The 15,103-nt window shown below is 54.3% G+C and overlaps 1 protein-coding gene across 1 annotated transcript; it reads left to right on the top strand.

The window, feature by feature from the left end:
• The first annotated feature begins 8,173 nt into the window (after positions 1-8,173).
• Positions 8,174-10,901, top strand: SRXN1 (sulfiredoxin 1). Its single transcript, XM_032766385.2, has 2 exons — positions 8,174-8,689; positions 10,655-10,901. The coding sequence occupies exons 1-2, from the start codon at positions 8,531-8,533 to the stop codon at positions 10,856-10,858; spliced, it is 363 nt and encodes a 120-aa protein (XP_032622276.1). The 5' UTR covers positions 8,174-8,530; the 3' UTR covers positions 10,859-10,901.
• Positions 10,902-15,103: the final 4,202 nt, after the last annotated feature.

The raw sequence follows: 15,103 nt of genomic DNA, 5'->3' as shown, positions 1-15,103 counted from the left end.
GAGGGACAGAAAATCTTACTATCCTCTGGCTCTAGGAGCGAGTGACCATGTGGCAGTGCAGGTATTGGGGCAAGCCCCAGCTCCTGGAGTCAGGGGAATATGTCAGAATCTCAGCTTTCATTTGAAACATAAAGGAAGATTCTAGCCCTTATTGGTGCAGAGAAAAGTTTAGACCCCTAACCTGAGTGCCCCCTAGGTGTTTAAAAACCAGAAGGTAAATTAAAGAAAACCCCAAATTCAGGAGGTTTTAAAATCAATCTCATGATTTTTAAGACACATCTCCGGATTTTGGGGATTGGCAATACTGTACACACACACTCCGCAACTGGAGGGTCACTCTGGGAAGCAGAGAGTTGCCCTTGTTCAAGTGAGTTACCAATTCTCTGGCGAGTTGTGCAGCCATCACAATCCAGTGCTTTATGATGGGAGACCCTTACAGTGAGAGGAACTGAAACAAAACTTAAAACTTCTGCGGTTTCCATCCATCCCAAATCCCATGGCAATGTAGGACAAGATGCCAGGAAGGATTAAGCTCCACCAATGCCCAGGGCCCACATCCTATAGCCAGAACTATCAGCCCTGTTGGGTATGCCCAGCAGGTCTCCATTCAGTGCCCCAGAAAAAGGCAGAAAAACCTCATAAGATCCCAGCCAACATGCCCAAGGGAAAAGTCCTTCCCAGGCACAAGTTTTGTGAGCTGGTCTGTGATGTCAAAGACAGATTCCCATGCTATTCAACTGCACCTATGCTTTTCCCTGCAGACCAGGAGAGTGCCAGAGGAGGTGTGGCAGGGTGTTAAATCCCAATCTGAATTTGGGAAGGGCCAGCCCCACTCCTCACGCATCCCGATGCTCCCCCTGAGGCTGCAATGTCACACTGAGGGGTTTTGTCCTGGGAGGTGGCCGCACCAAGCTAAGCCTTTGGGCTGGTGGCCAAGTCTGAGAGGGCAGCACCCTGACCCAAACTGACTCAGAATGTCGGGGGATGGGGGAGAAAGAGGACTTCAGTCCACCTAACAGGAAGGCTTGTGGCTGTGGACCATGCTCCGATCCTCCTGTGTCCCAATGGGCTTCCAGCATTGCCCAATCAACAGTGCATCCTGCTGATTCAGACAGACTGGATGTTCAGGGGCTAGAACCCCCAGCCGCCCCTCCCTCAGTCACAGAGCTGGAGTTCCCTGTGGTAGACGCCGGTGAATAAAGAGAGAACCAGTGTTACTGTAAAGTTCGGGGGGGAGGGGTCTATTTAAATGCTCTAATTTATATTATTTATAATTTATGCTTTTGATTACTGATTTGCCAGGACAGAAAGGGCCGCGCCGGACCCTAGGGGCCCCTTTGCATGTATCTTTTGAGGGTCTGAAGCTGCCTGCAGAGCGGCGCTGTTCCCAGGGCGAGTATTTGGAGTGGGAGAAATGCGGGGCCTTCGGTGACCTTGGGGAATTCCCTTACTCCCAGGTTGAGGGGCAGGGGGGTCAAGCCCAGACTGTAGCAGTTCCACAGCTGGCGGGAGAAACTAAAGCTAGCCTGCTGCAGCTGGGCATTGCCCCTTCGAAAGGGATTCTGTACTCTGCCAATTGGGAGCAGGCTGGTCAAGGCAAAGCTGTTCTCCCTCGTCTTCCTCAATGCCGAAGAAGGGCTCCTTGCCCTTTGCCAGGGTTCCAGGCTGCAAAGGAAATAAAACAGTCATTTCTATGCAACTTTCCCAATGGAGAGCACCCTTTGCCATGCCCATGTGCGCCAAACCTTTCACCAACACCACTGACTGCACCATCTGCGGCCTGCTGCGCTTCCTCCCCATCACATGCAATCCCACCACAACACTTCCTGTTTCCTACCTCAGATCCTGAGCCTGTGATGGTCTGTCAGTCACCATGCTGTCTGTGCCAGAGAGCATTGGTCCAAGAGACCAGGGCTGAGCCGCAACAGGGGCCTGCCAACATGCCCAGCTCTTAGAGCCTCACGTATGTAGGAATGCACACACATGTACCCATGTCCTTCTTCCAATATACAGCCTCCCATGTTCCTTTGCACATGTGTTCTCACATCTGCTGTCATGTCTGAAGTCTTTTCTATGCACCTCACCTCACAGGACACACATGCACACACTCATGCATGCACACCTTGATTGCACAAGTGGCTCCACACACCTGCATAGTTGCATGTAAGCACCAGGTGCACAACTTCACAGGCACAATCCTACCTGCCCCACGCACTCACAGCTAATCACACATACGTGGCTGCGCATTTGCCCATAACCTCAGATGTGAACTGCATCCCACTCACATCCTCTATACATGTAGCCTCACTTGCACCACTGCTCTGTGTGCGCAAACACACGCCCCGTTATATATGCAGAGCTTCACTCCCCTACTCACGCAGTGCCATTCACACACCTTGATTCATGCATACATACACATACGTGTCAGGTGAGTCGGTGCTCAGCACTGAGACACGCTCCAGAATAAAGAGAGACCTTTCTTCTACAAATACACACACACACACACACACACACACACGTGCTGTGAGTATTCTTCTCTGATGAGCCCTTCCTCAATGGAATCACCGTTACCATACTTACCTTCCCCTGGGGACAGAAGGCGGAGCACTTTCTTTTGGGGTTTATCCATGGGAGCTGTGCGTGAACCAGCCCCCCTGGTTTGATTGCACTGGGGACAGTACAGGAGGGCCAGTCCCTGCTCCGTGTTTATATTGTATATAGGAAATCTGACAGCAATAATTTTCTGTGCATGATTGATTTTTCTGCCAGGTTTTGTATTTGGCAGAACACGGTGAGACGTCTACCGAGAACTGGCCACCTGCAGTATTACTGGTAATGCAATTCAGGGATATTAAAGGGACTTCTGCTACTCAGACACCTGTCTCTGGAGATCTGTACATATGGCTGAGGGGCGGTTGCAGGCTAAAGCTGGGAAAACTAGTAGAAAAATATAACACACCTGTCACAAGGCCTGAGGTGCATCACACTTGAACGCGCAGGTCCAAGGACAAGTGATTCGTTTAATAAACCGTGCCTGGAAATACCTTGGGCATCAACTGTCATTTCCCTGCTCAACCATTGCTGAGCCAGGATCTTTTATGCTGTCCTGAGAAGCAGCAAGACGCCTGCCTGGGCTACTTTTCATTTATGAGCTATTCCTTTGGTTAATATTTTTCCTGCAGAATGAAGAGGAAATTAAAAATCCACTCTTCATATACTGTGCAGTAGCTAGCGAGAATTCCTTCCGGTTACAAGAGTACCTAGAGTACACACATGAATTGACTTATCTGCAGGCATCTTTAGAATCTCAAAACCAAAACAGCAAAAAGCACAAGGGAAAGGTCCAGGAGGTGCTTGCCTTCCCAGAATGCCTTTGAGGCACACACGTGCATCAGCCCTTTGAAGCCCACATTCACTTAGCTCTTGCCCCTTGCAGAAGCATGAGACTGGCTGTAGCAGAACAAGCCAATGATCCATCTGGTGTCTGAGCGCAGCTAATGTCTGTCTCTTTAGAGGAAGATGTAAAATCCCCACAATGCACCAAAACTGGCCTCTCCCTCTTCCTTAGCCCTCTGAAGCGAATGGTGTCTTGTGACTGGAGTGAGAGCACTGGCAGCTCGGGGGAGGCAGGGCAGAGCTCTGAGAGCAGGGGCACAGGACAAGGGAGTGGGATGGGTACTGAGCAAGTGAAAGGCCCCTCATGGGTTTGTCCCTGGCTTCCCTGCACTTTTCTGCCGGTTGACACACCAATGCCCCCATCTCGCAGTCCTCTGCCTTATCCTGCTCTTGCTTCTGCCAACATGTGCTGGTCTAAAGCATTCCTCCTGAAGCAGGCGCTTCCTGGGCACAACCAGGCAAAGGCTCTCTTCTCCTGCTGCTGCCAATTCATTGCACACCCAGGGCAAAAGCAGAGGTGCCTGCAAAGAGCAGAAAGGGAGCGATAGGGAACTGGCGTGACCTACAGCTCAGTCACTGGCCACTCTCCTGGTGTCGACAGTGGAATCTTTGCTGTCCTTGTGCCTTCTGCTTCTGGTCCTCCTAGTTCCTTTTTCTGGGAGCTGGAAACCGGTGAGCTCATGCTGGGGCGAGCAATAGATTTATGCTAATGCCACCCTGCTCGTTAAAGAGCCGGTGAGGCTGAGAGCAACAGCAGAGCGCTGACCTGAAAATAAAAAGAAGTGAAGTCTTAAATAGCAGCACTCCAGTCGAAAAGCTTCCAGAGTCAGCCCCGCAGGGATCTTGAGATCTTCAAACGCATGCCAAAAAATCCCAGGGAAGGAGCCCAGGCCCTTATTAAACATTCAGAAGGCAGATTTGAAACCCAAACGTTCCAGCTGCCTGGGCTTTTCCATTCGCTCCTGCACTCACACACCCTCAAGCTGGCTCCTGGGGAATAAACCTCATTAGCAGCCTTGCTCCTTTGTGGCAAGTGAATCATTTGCAATCCCAACCCTTTGAGTGGCTTTGTTCTTTGCAAATGTGGGCAGAAGAGTTAGCGAATCATGTGCAGCCTCTCAAGGTGGGGCTACACCACAGTGGCATAGTTAAGGCACTGCAGTGTAGGCGCTACCTACAGCGATGTGGGGCAGTAGCTAAGGCGCTGGACGGATTCTTCCATTCACCTCGCTGCGTCTACAGTAGGGGTGGTCGACCTAACTCTGTCGCACAGAGTGTGAATTTTTCACAACCCTGAGTGACAAAGCTAGGGTGACCTAAGTTTTAGGTGTAGACCAGGTCTAAGTTGTCAGTGAACTTTGCCTCTGGCAGTTCACTGTTCATGTGGTTAGTCACCTGACTCAAAATGTATTGTCTCTGCTTCCTGGTGGCTGGCCGGGAAACATCGTAATTAGGAGACCTGTGAATCAGGCTCTGATTTTGCAGATGAGTCATCACGGCTGCTAAAATTCATGAAACTCTTGGGACTTGCGACTCTTTCTGCGAATATCTTGCAGCCGTCCAAACGCTCACGAAGAGTCGACAATACAACCCCACAAATCACAGCAAAACGAGGATGGTGCTTTCAGCCATGCAAGTATTTGCAAATCCGGTTTGGGGGCGGGCGGGGGTTAACTATTCACCCAGCTCGGCATAGGACTGCCTTTCACCGCCACTTACTCTTGCTTTGGTCTGCCTTCTGATGTGCTGCCAAGGACCCTCTGGGGAAAGGGCTGTGTCTTTGATCTGGGAGCCTCCATGCACCCTTCAGGCAGGCTGATGGGCCTTTCGTTTTCATCTGTTTTTAAAATATATAAACATGCATGTAAAACTGTCCATATGTTGGATGGATCCCTTTCTCCAATCAGCCAGAGATCACTGATCTTGTTAAGTAAGCAGGACAAGGATCCCATTTTCCTGGGTGTTTATGTGATCTAATGGGGCCCAGGTACTGACTGGGCCTCCAGGCAGTAATGACAAATAGAATCACAAATAAAAAGCAGTAATTAAATACCATAACAAGTGCGTCCAATTCACAGGCAGGAGGTATCTCCACTCTGGATACGAAGACTGCCAGCTCCTGCACTTTTCATCTTCAAAGCTTCTTCCAGGCATATACAAATGGATCCTCTGAACACCCCCATGACCGGTGTAGTAGGAAAAGAGCCTAAGACATAAGCCCTTGTATCAGAGGCTTGGTATAAGGCAGGACCTGCTCACAAAATCTGGCAAGAACAGGGCTGATATTGCAGAAATACACATTCCTGAGAAGTGCTAAGCACAGAGTACTCAGCAAACACAGCCCGATATCTAGTGGTACCAGAACATCCTGATACCAAGTGATACCAGAACATCCCGATATCAAGGATGGTACAAAATATTCCCCAAGAATGAGGAGCACACCGGCCCCTCCTAAAAACTAAGGTTAGAATGACAGGAGATAACTTGTTTGTATCAGGGTATAAAGATGGATCTCAGAGGAAGTATCTTTGGCCAGCCTAAGGGGCAGTGGAAAGTCCCACCATATACTGATCTGCATTCATTGTCACAGGCATACATGTCTTAGTATCCTTGTAGAGTCTGCCAGGTGCTAGTACCATGCTTCGTCAACAATAAACCTGGCCTGGCACCTTCGTTCCTTAACAGATCTTGTGGTCATTGAGCGGTTCGCTCGAGGTCTGCTGTGCCCGCTGTCTGCACAGAGCTGGGGCAGCACACAGGGAGAACACACACATGCAGCCTAACATCTAACCATAACCAGGAAGTAGGGACCATCTCCATTTTACATGAGGGAAATGAGACAGGGAGGGTGGGTGATTTGCACAATGCCACATCAGCAAGTCAGTGTCAGAGCTGCCTGGGAATTAGACCCCAGGAGCTCCTAGCACCTAGACCTGCCTCTATCAGTCCCCCTGAGTTCAATGCAAATGGGTCAGGGAATGACGGATTTTCCTAAAATCAATGTGGTGAGACAGGATCATCTCTGGTTAGTTTCCCAGCTGGATGGCACCAGGGGGCTGGAGCCCCAACTGACTATGTTTTCATTGCAAAAAATGAGCCGCGGCCCATAGAAGTAGATGTTCGGGCTCGGGCTGGAGGCCAGGCTCTGAAACCCAGCAAGGGGGGTGGGTCTGAGACCCCAGGCTCCAGCCCGAGCCCAAAGGTCTACGCTGCTCATTGTAGCCCTGTAGCATGAGCTTGAATCAGTTAAGCTGGGCTGAGACTTGCTGCTGTGGGACCTTTTGTTTTTGCAGTACAGACGTACCTTCCGTGGGATCTGGAGTCTCTGCTGAATGAGCCACCATGGAGCCCCAGTGTCTCCACTGCGTGTGCACCCGCTTGTGACACCAAGATCTGCCAGGAGCACAAGGCCTGCGCTCAATTTGCTGTCTAAACATGTGTGCATCTTTATGATCAAAACCAAAACCCATCTCACCTGCTTGCACTCACATCCGCCTTGATACGTACCTGCCCCTGGCTTGGTTCATCGGCTATGCACACGAGCCTCGATCAGCTTTGTTCTCACTTGTGCCAGTTACAAGGAGTAATTACACGTGGCTGTGCACCACCTTGTCTTCAGGTGTGAGAGGGAGGGGACGTCAGAGCCCTCGTGCCTCTGGGCCTGCCCTAGCTGAGCACCGTTTGGGACGATGTCTTACAAGAGGAGGATGAGGGAGATGACCCAACAGAGGACCGAGCTGTAATTGGACCAACTCTGTTATTTGGACCGAGGCTGTGGATAGATCCCAATGTAGTGCCCTCGCTTGTTACACCAACCCTCATATAGAAACCTGACTGGGATATCAACGTTCATTCCTTGCTGCTCAGTCACATTTTCTGGTTTTGTTTTAATGCAGCACTGTTCGTCCTCAGGGATTGGAAGGACATCAATGCTAAAGTCATTCAGTGCCACTGGAATGCAGCCACCTCTGGGGTGGAGCAGGTAAACAGCCTATGCAGCAGGGGAAGGAAAAGTTCAGCCCGGAACAAAGTTCTGGCTCAGGACGAAAGTGGCAGGGGATTTTTAATGTCCCTGCACAGCAAACAGGACAGTAGTTCTACAGGCCTCATCCTAACGACCCACCCACAGTAAACCTCAGGATCCTAAAAGTTCTGGTAAGAGTCAGCCCGGCCAGGCCAGAGCTCCCTAAAATGAAAGGGCAGTGAGCTGAGAGTGGGGGCTGTAGACCGACAGGCTCCTACCTATAACCACCCAGCTGCTGACTGTCATGGCAGGCGCATGTCCCAACTGCCAGCTGCTTTCAGGAAGTCCTGGGGCCCAGAGTTTTTCTGTAGGGTTATTTATTTACAGTACCGCTGGCTGCATGCCAGGCACATCCCCAACACGCTGCACAGCCCCTGCTGCAAGGAGCTCCCTGGCTAAGGGCAGTGATCACCCTGGGAGCAGAGGTTTATGTCTATGTGGGGCTGGACAATCCCAAACCGAGACATTGAGAGGCAGCCACCTCTGGGGTGGAGGGCAGGCTGGGGCAAGGAGCTAATGATTTCGTTAAAGACACTGGGCTCCTGGGACTTGCAGCCTAGGATCTTTAAGGGCCATGCTGAGCGGACAGGCCCTCGGCCTGCCCCATCCCCCGGACTCCTCATGGGATGCCCTGACTCCGTTCTGCTGGTTCATTCTGAGTCGGCAGAGGAAGGCAGGCCCCGCCTCCAGGGGAGTGATGATGGAACTGGCTTCCCGGCTGCCCCATGAGTGAGGGCGAAGCACACTGCACACTGCACACTGCACACTCACTGTGACTCAGCCGCCCTCGCCCTGCCGGAAACAGCCTCTCCACCTCACACACAGCGGGGAGAGGTGACCCAGAACCGGGTCCCAGGCTGAAAGCTCAGAGTGAAAGCTTCGTGCAATTGAGAAACCCACCCGGGGCGGTGACCCTCACCCAGGCCAGGTGGAGCTGGGCTGGGGGACAGATTCCTTTGCACTCCCAAATGGTGCAATTCACGCCGGAGCGTTAAGGCCTTCCCGGCAGCGCTTCGTGGGGCTCTGGGGCAGGAGTGGCTGCCGCAGGTGAGGGCAGGTGGGCAGTGGCGTGTGCTTCGAGGAGCTCTTGGCAGGGGCTGGGCCACAGCGATGGCTAGCACGGGCCCAGCGGAAGAAGACCAGGGGAACCGAAGCATCCACTCCGACAATATCCCCACCGTACACAATGTCCCCATGAGGGTGCTCATCAGACCCATCCCCTCAGCCCTGGAGGAGAGCAAGGTGACGAGTCTCATGAAAACCATCCAGGTAACACCAGGATTAGACATCTTGGGGATGGCAGTGCTTCGCTGGCCATGCTGGGATGGGGGCGCTGAGCAATGCTGGGATTGTACCAGCGATGCTGGGATGGGGGCACTGAGCGATGCTGGGATTGTACTGGTGATGCTGGGATGGGGGCCCTGAGTGATGCTGGGATTGTCAGGGAGATGCTGGGATGGGGGCACTGAGCGATGCTGGGATTGTACGGGTGATGCTGGGATGAGGGCACTGAGTGATGCTGGGATTGTATCAGTGATGCTGGGATGGGGGCGCTGAGCGATGCTGGGATGGGGGCACTGAGCAATGCTGGGATGAGGGCACTGAGCAATGCTCGGATTGTACGGGTGATGGCAGCGTTTTGCTGGCGATGCTGGGATTGTACGGGCGACGCTGGGATGGGGGCAGTAAGCGATGCTGGGATTGTACTGGCGATGCTGGGATGAGGGCACTGAGCAATGCTGGGATTGTACGGGTGATGGCAGCGTTTTGCTGGCGATGCTGGGATTGTATCAGCGAGGCTGGGATAGGGGCACTGAGCGATGCTGGAATTGTACGGGCCAGGCTGGGATGGGGGCACTGAGCGATGCTGGGATTGTACGGGTGATGCTGGAATTGTATGGGGCATGCTGGGATTGTATCAATGATGCTGGAATTGTACGGGCGATGCTGGAATTGTATGGGGCATGCTGGGATGGGGGCACTGAGCGATGCTGGGATTGTATGGGTGATGGCAGCGTTTCGCTGGCGATGCTGGGATGGGGGCGCTGAGTGATGCTGGGATTGTATGGGCCATGCTGGGATGGGGGAGCTGAGTGATCCTGGAATTGTACAGGCGATGCTGGGATGAGGGCACTGAGCGATGCTGGAATTGTACGGGTGATGGCAGCATTTCGCTGGCAATGCTGAGAACGGAGCCACCTGCTAAGCCCAGGTTATGCAGGGGGTGGCCATGCCAGCGATGCCAAGGTTGTGCCAAGTGGCTGCGCTGCAGTAGGCACAGTGACATGTGCCTGCTCTTCCTGCGTTCATCCTGGGAATGCTGAGATTGTGCTGGTAACACAGATGTGACGAACTGGGAATGTTCTTAATGTTGCTCTGAATACAGTGTTGGTGCCTCAGTGTCCCCTATGCAGTTCTTAATATCTAGGTGGTGAAATAAGGGTGTGTGATTGCTGCAGAGGAAGGGGTCAGTGCACCTAAATGCCTGGCACTCTGTCTCCTAGCAACTGATGGCCTGGGCCCCTCCCCTGCAAAGGTGCCAACTGAAGGTGTTGGAGACACAGAGATCAGGTGACCTCCTGGCCCGGGAAAGGGGCTGAGCAGAGAGGAGGGGCTGGAGGGGGTTGTTAGTCTGGAGCTGCCTGGGGACGAGGAGTGAAGTGCAGACCTGGGGGTCTGGCTCACTGCCCCCCAGAATGGACCCGGCTGAGGGGTCCGGTTCGCTGTACCTACAAGCTCTGTTTTAGACCCTGTTCCTGTCATCAAGTAAACCTCTGTGTTACTGGCTGGCTGAGAGTCATGTCTGACTGCGAAGTGGGGGTGCAGGACCCTGTGGCTTCCCCAGGACCTCGCCTGGGTGGGCTCACTGTGGGAAGTGCACAGAGGGGCAGAGGATGCTGAATGCTCCAAGGAGAGACCCAGGAAGACATGTGAGCTTCTTGTCCTGAACAAGTCTGCTCCAAGGGAGAGGAAGCTCCCCAAAGCCCTGACTAGCTTGGTGGGGAGCAGTTCCAGAGCATTGCCCGGGGACTCTGTGACAACAGGGTTATACCAATACTGCCAGGAATGTAATGTCAGCCTGCATCGTGAGCAGGCACTGCTGTGGGGAAGCTCACAGCTGGGGCGACTGGGTGTTGGAGGGGTGAGTCTTTAGACTCTGGCAGATGGGTTGGATGGCGTTAGCTCCCTGCTGCTGTTTGACCCTGTTTCGAATGCTCTCTCTCTGCTCCCCAGGAGGAAGCGGACAAGGTGCCCCCTATAGACATCCTCTGGATCAAAGGCAGCCAAGGGGGGGATTATTTCTATTCCTTTGGGGGGTGTCACCGCTACGCAGCATACAAGCGGCTGAACAGGGAGACCATCCCTGCCAAAATCATCCCATCGAACATCAGCGACCTTCGCACCTACCTGGGCGCCTCCACCCCAGACCTGCGCTAGGAGCCGCTCGCTGGTCAGAAGAGACCTTCCGCACCAGACCTGCGGCGGGAGCTGTTCGCTAGACGGCCGATTCCTGGAGCCCAGAGCCGCCTGCCTTATCTCAGAGACCCGCTATCAACCCCAGGCTTGACCCCTCCACACCCAACCTCACCTGCAGGGGGAGCCCTTTGCCGGACTCCAGGGACTCTGCACCTGCCACCTGGGATGTCCCAGGCTGAAGCAGCCAGGGGCACCTGTCTTGCAATGGGAGCTAAGCCCTGGACGGTTTTCTGCATTTCTTTGCTGTGTCTCTGTTGCTGCTGGTCTCCCCAGGGGCTGTGATCTGCCAGGGACCTTGAAGCAGGCTGAGCAGAAATGCCTCTATGCAGAGGCCATGCTCCCAGCTGCAGGTGGGATGGGGCGGGGTTGCAACTGCAGGAGTGTCTATCACCCATAAGTGTGAGGGAGCCTTGCTTTCCAGCCTCAATGGGCAGGCAAGGAGCAAGGCCGGAGCCCAGATATTAAGGGAAAGGAGGGGAGGTCAGGAGTGTCCCAGCGCTCAGCTGGGAAAGGAGGGTCTGTGGGGGAAGGGGAGACTTGGGGTTTATTTTATTACAGGGGAAAACTCTTGTAACCTATTTATGTAATAAAATGGAATGGGATCCATTGTGTCCCCGTGTGGCGATGTGTCCAGGAGCCAGCAGAGAACACTGCCCGTCGTGCAAGAATCACACAGCACAGATGCACGCATATGCCCAAGGCTTGAACCTGTGCAGCTGTGCAGACTTGCAGGTGTCAGCAGTAGGTGTGGGCCGAGCCAGGCATGTACAGGTGTGTCTGTATGCGGTGGACACGAGCTGAGCCGGGCCTGTATGGGTATGTCCGTATGAGGTGGGCGTGAGCCGAGCTAGGCGTGTACGGATGTGTCTGTATGAGATGGGCGTGAGCTGAGTTGGGCTTGTACGGGTGTGTCCGTATGAGGTGGGCGTGAGCCGAGCTAGGCGTGTACGGATGTGTCTGTATGAGATGGGCGTGAGCTGAGCCGGGCGTGTACGGGTGTGTCCGTATGAGGTGCGTGCGAGCTGAGCCGGGTGTGTACGGGTGTGTCCATATGCAGTAGGTAGGAGTCGAGCCGGGCTTGTACAGGTGTGTCCATATGAGGTGCGCATGAGCTGAGCCGGGCGTGTACGGGTGCGTCCATATGCGGTGGACACAAGCCGAGCCAGGCCTGTACGGGTGTGTCTATGCGGACACGAGCCGAGCTGAGCCGAGCCTGGCCAGTACGGGTGTGTCTGTATGCGGACATGAGCTGAGCTGAGCCGAGCCGAGCCGAGCCGAGCCGGGCCAGTACGGGTGTGTCTGTATGCAGTAGGTGTACACAGGTCCGTACAGATGGACTATCAGATTCTGCGGCCGTCGGAGCAGACAGCAGATGGCAGCCTTACCCCGTTGTCAGCCGACTGATGGCAGGAGCAGCAGGGCCTTGGGCTGCTTGTATTTCTCTCCCCGCCCGGGGCCAGATCTTTGCTCTGTGGCCACAAATGACACCATTTCCTCCTGTCTCCTGGGAAGTGAGCAATCACCTCATGCCTTGTCCCACTCAGGGCTTTCCCAGGCTGACCTGCTGCCCCCACCCCTAGAACACACTGTGCCCAGGGATCGAGCTCTCACCTGCTGCCCCAGACACCCGAAGGAGCTGATCTGATGCCTGGCTGGGAGTGCTCGTCTCCTCTGGAGAGGGAGGGGAGCCAGCAGTTAGGGCACAAGCCTGGGCATTGGAAAAGCCAGCTTCACTGTCCTGCTCCACCCCAGGCTTCCTGCTCAACCCTGGGCATGTCACAGAGCTTCTCAGGGCCTCAGCTCCCACCTGTACAGTGGGGATAAAGCCCTGCCCTGCACAGCTGGAGTGCTGGGAAGAGAAGCACCTGGATGCTTGTGGAGCACATGGACACCATGGTAACGGGAGCTACAGAAGTACCGTAGATAGATCAGCCCCAGGACTCCTGGGTTCTGTCCCAAGCCCTGCTACTGACACTGGGTGTGACTTTGGGAGACACGTCCCAGCCACGCTGGGGGACTCTTTTCATTAAGGGCCATATGGCACTTCACTACCATGGGGCTGGGCTCAGTGCAGCGTGTTCCCCCCCTCCCCAGCATGGAGCCGGCTCTGGAACCCTCCTAGCTCCGCACCGTTCTCAGCTGGGCCCCATCGCTCCCATAGGGATCCTCAGCCGCTGCTAAGGTGCTGTAGCTATAAACTCTGTTCTCTGAGGATCTGAAACCCCTTTATGCCTATCCCCCCAGGAGCCGGGCGAGTCTCCCCTCCACCGCACTGAGAGTCTTTCCCAGCAAGGGGCAGAGTGGGATTAAACGGAGCCCAGCCTGATGTGCTAGCCGCTACCCCCCACCCCACCCTAAGGAGCTTTCGGGTGAGCTCTCCAAACGTCACCCACTTAGAGCCACTCGGCCTCCCTCAGCCTGTCTCCCCTTCCTTTTGCCTGGCGAATTTTCCTTCTCAGCCAAGCACAGAGGCCTGGTAAATGCTGTGCGAGCAGCGACTCTGCAGAGGTTTAATGACAGCTGGAGGCCAGGAGGGGACGATGCTGCTTCTCCCTTTGGCCACAGAGACTGCCAAGTCCTAGGAATCCCTGCAGAGAAACCTGGGACCCCTGTGGAAGCACCAGGGCTAGGAGCATAGGGACCACTAGAGCGGAACAGAGAAATGGTCCATCTCGTCCGGTAGCCTGGCTTGAGAGTGGTCCCTGTGGGGGGCTTTAAGGAAGCCATGAGCCGCCCATGATGCACCTAATTGAGCAGTCATGCGTGGAAACTTCTTCCTGAACACGGCTGGGGACCAGTCACACGGCAGGACAAGCTGATCGTTTTTATTCCGCTGAGTGTAACTGCAGGCACAGCTCTTATCCTGCACCTGCTTTGATCCCTAGGTCAGGGATTGAATTTGGCCTTATACGTCTCTCCATTTCTGGAAGCTTACACACCTTTTTACCCCAAGAATAGCCAGAAGCGGGAAGCTCCGCTGGTTAGTTTTAACATATTTCCACTTAGTGCTTGAAATGTGTCTTTTAGGGTCCCTTTTGCTGTGCAGTTGTGCCACTAACTGTGCCAGAAACGGGCAGCCGAACTCACCCTGCTCTTGTATGTGGTGCTGATGAATGGAGAGGGGATAAAAAAATGATGATAGAGAATTCACAGGTCTAAGGGTCATGAGGCTGACTCCAGCTCTGGCAGCAATGCAGACAGCAGAGCAGGCAGGCCTGAGAACAGTTTCTTAACCTTTATGGGCTCAGGACTCATTTGTAACTTTGATGGTCTGTCATGACCCCCCTCAGCTGCCACCAGACCCAGTGCTCCCCTCCCACAGGGGTCCATTGGAGGGGGACCTCAGAGCTAAGATGCTCCAGATGCTCTAAGATGCTTGTCAGATGCTCCAGACCAGATGTGTAACCCTCAATGTCAACTGGGGGTGGGGTGGTGAGCCAAGACACCCCCAAAACACAAACCCACTCACAGCCAAGGAAGGACAGAGGATAAGGGGGGATTTGGAGGCCTGGAGGTGAAGTGGGGAGATCAGGGTGGCTGGAGGTGTACTGAGGATGGAGCTGGGAGTCCTGGGGGCTGAGGAAGGAATGGTGGAGCAGAAGGAATGGGGGTGCAATGGGGAGGCTGGGGAAGGAATGGGGGGCAGAGGGGTCTGCAGGCAGTGCAGCCAGCCAATAGCTCTCCAAAAAACACACAATCCCCACCCACAGCCCATGAGGAGCAGAGGGTAAAGGGGTGGAGGGGATTTGGGTTGCTGGCAGTAGAACAGGGAAGCTAGAGGAAGGAGATGGGGGCAGAAGGGGCTGGAGCACAGTGGGAGAAGATCTGGGGGGCTGGAGCCAGGATGGGTTCTCTGATGGAGGGGAAGTTGCCTGGCTGTGGTAGAAGGGTACATCAGGGGGAGCTGACGGGAGGGCAGCTTAGAGAGTATGGAAGACAGAGTGTCATCTGGCTGCAGGGTGGGGGGTACATTTGAGGCTGGTGCTTCCCAGAGAATGAGGCACCAACTGCTCCCTCCCAGCTTCTGTCTCAGGGGCTGGCTGGACTCAGCTCTCTGCTCTGGGCATTATGAGTTTGGCAGACCCACTCAGGGGCTGAGACATCCTGCCCTCCAACTGGGGGATTGTAGGGAAGTCAGTTAAAGGTGGGTTCTGCAAACCCCACACTCACTTCTGCGCACCCCAGGCCCAGGGCAGAAAGCCCTCC

Source organism: Chelonoidis abingdonii, chromosome 14 (genome assembly GCF_003597395.2).
Source record: "Chelonoidis abingdonii isolate Lonesome George chromosome 14, CheloAbing_2.0, whole genome shotgun sequence".
NCBI classification, from domain to species: domain Eukaryota; kingdom Metazoa; phylum Chordata; order Testudines; family Testudinidae; genus Chelonoidis; species Chelonoidis abingdonii.
The sequence above is the reverse complement of the archived record's forward strand: the minus strand, read 5'-3'. Positions and strand labels throughout refer to the sequence as shown.

Excerpts from the sequence above, each read along its gene's own strand:
- SRXN1 (XM_032766385.2), top strand. The coding sequence starts at position 8,531 with ATGGCTAGCACGGGCCCAGCGGAAGAAGACCAGGGGAACCGAAGCATC. Across the intron at positions 8,690-10,654 it reads GTCTCATGAAAACCATCCAG|GAGGAAGCGGACAAGGTGCC; the intron begins GTAACACCAGGA and ends TCTGCTCCCCAG.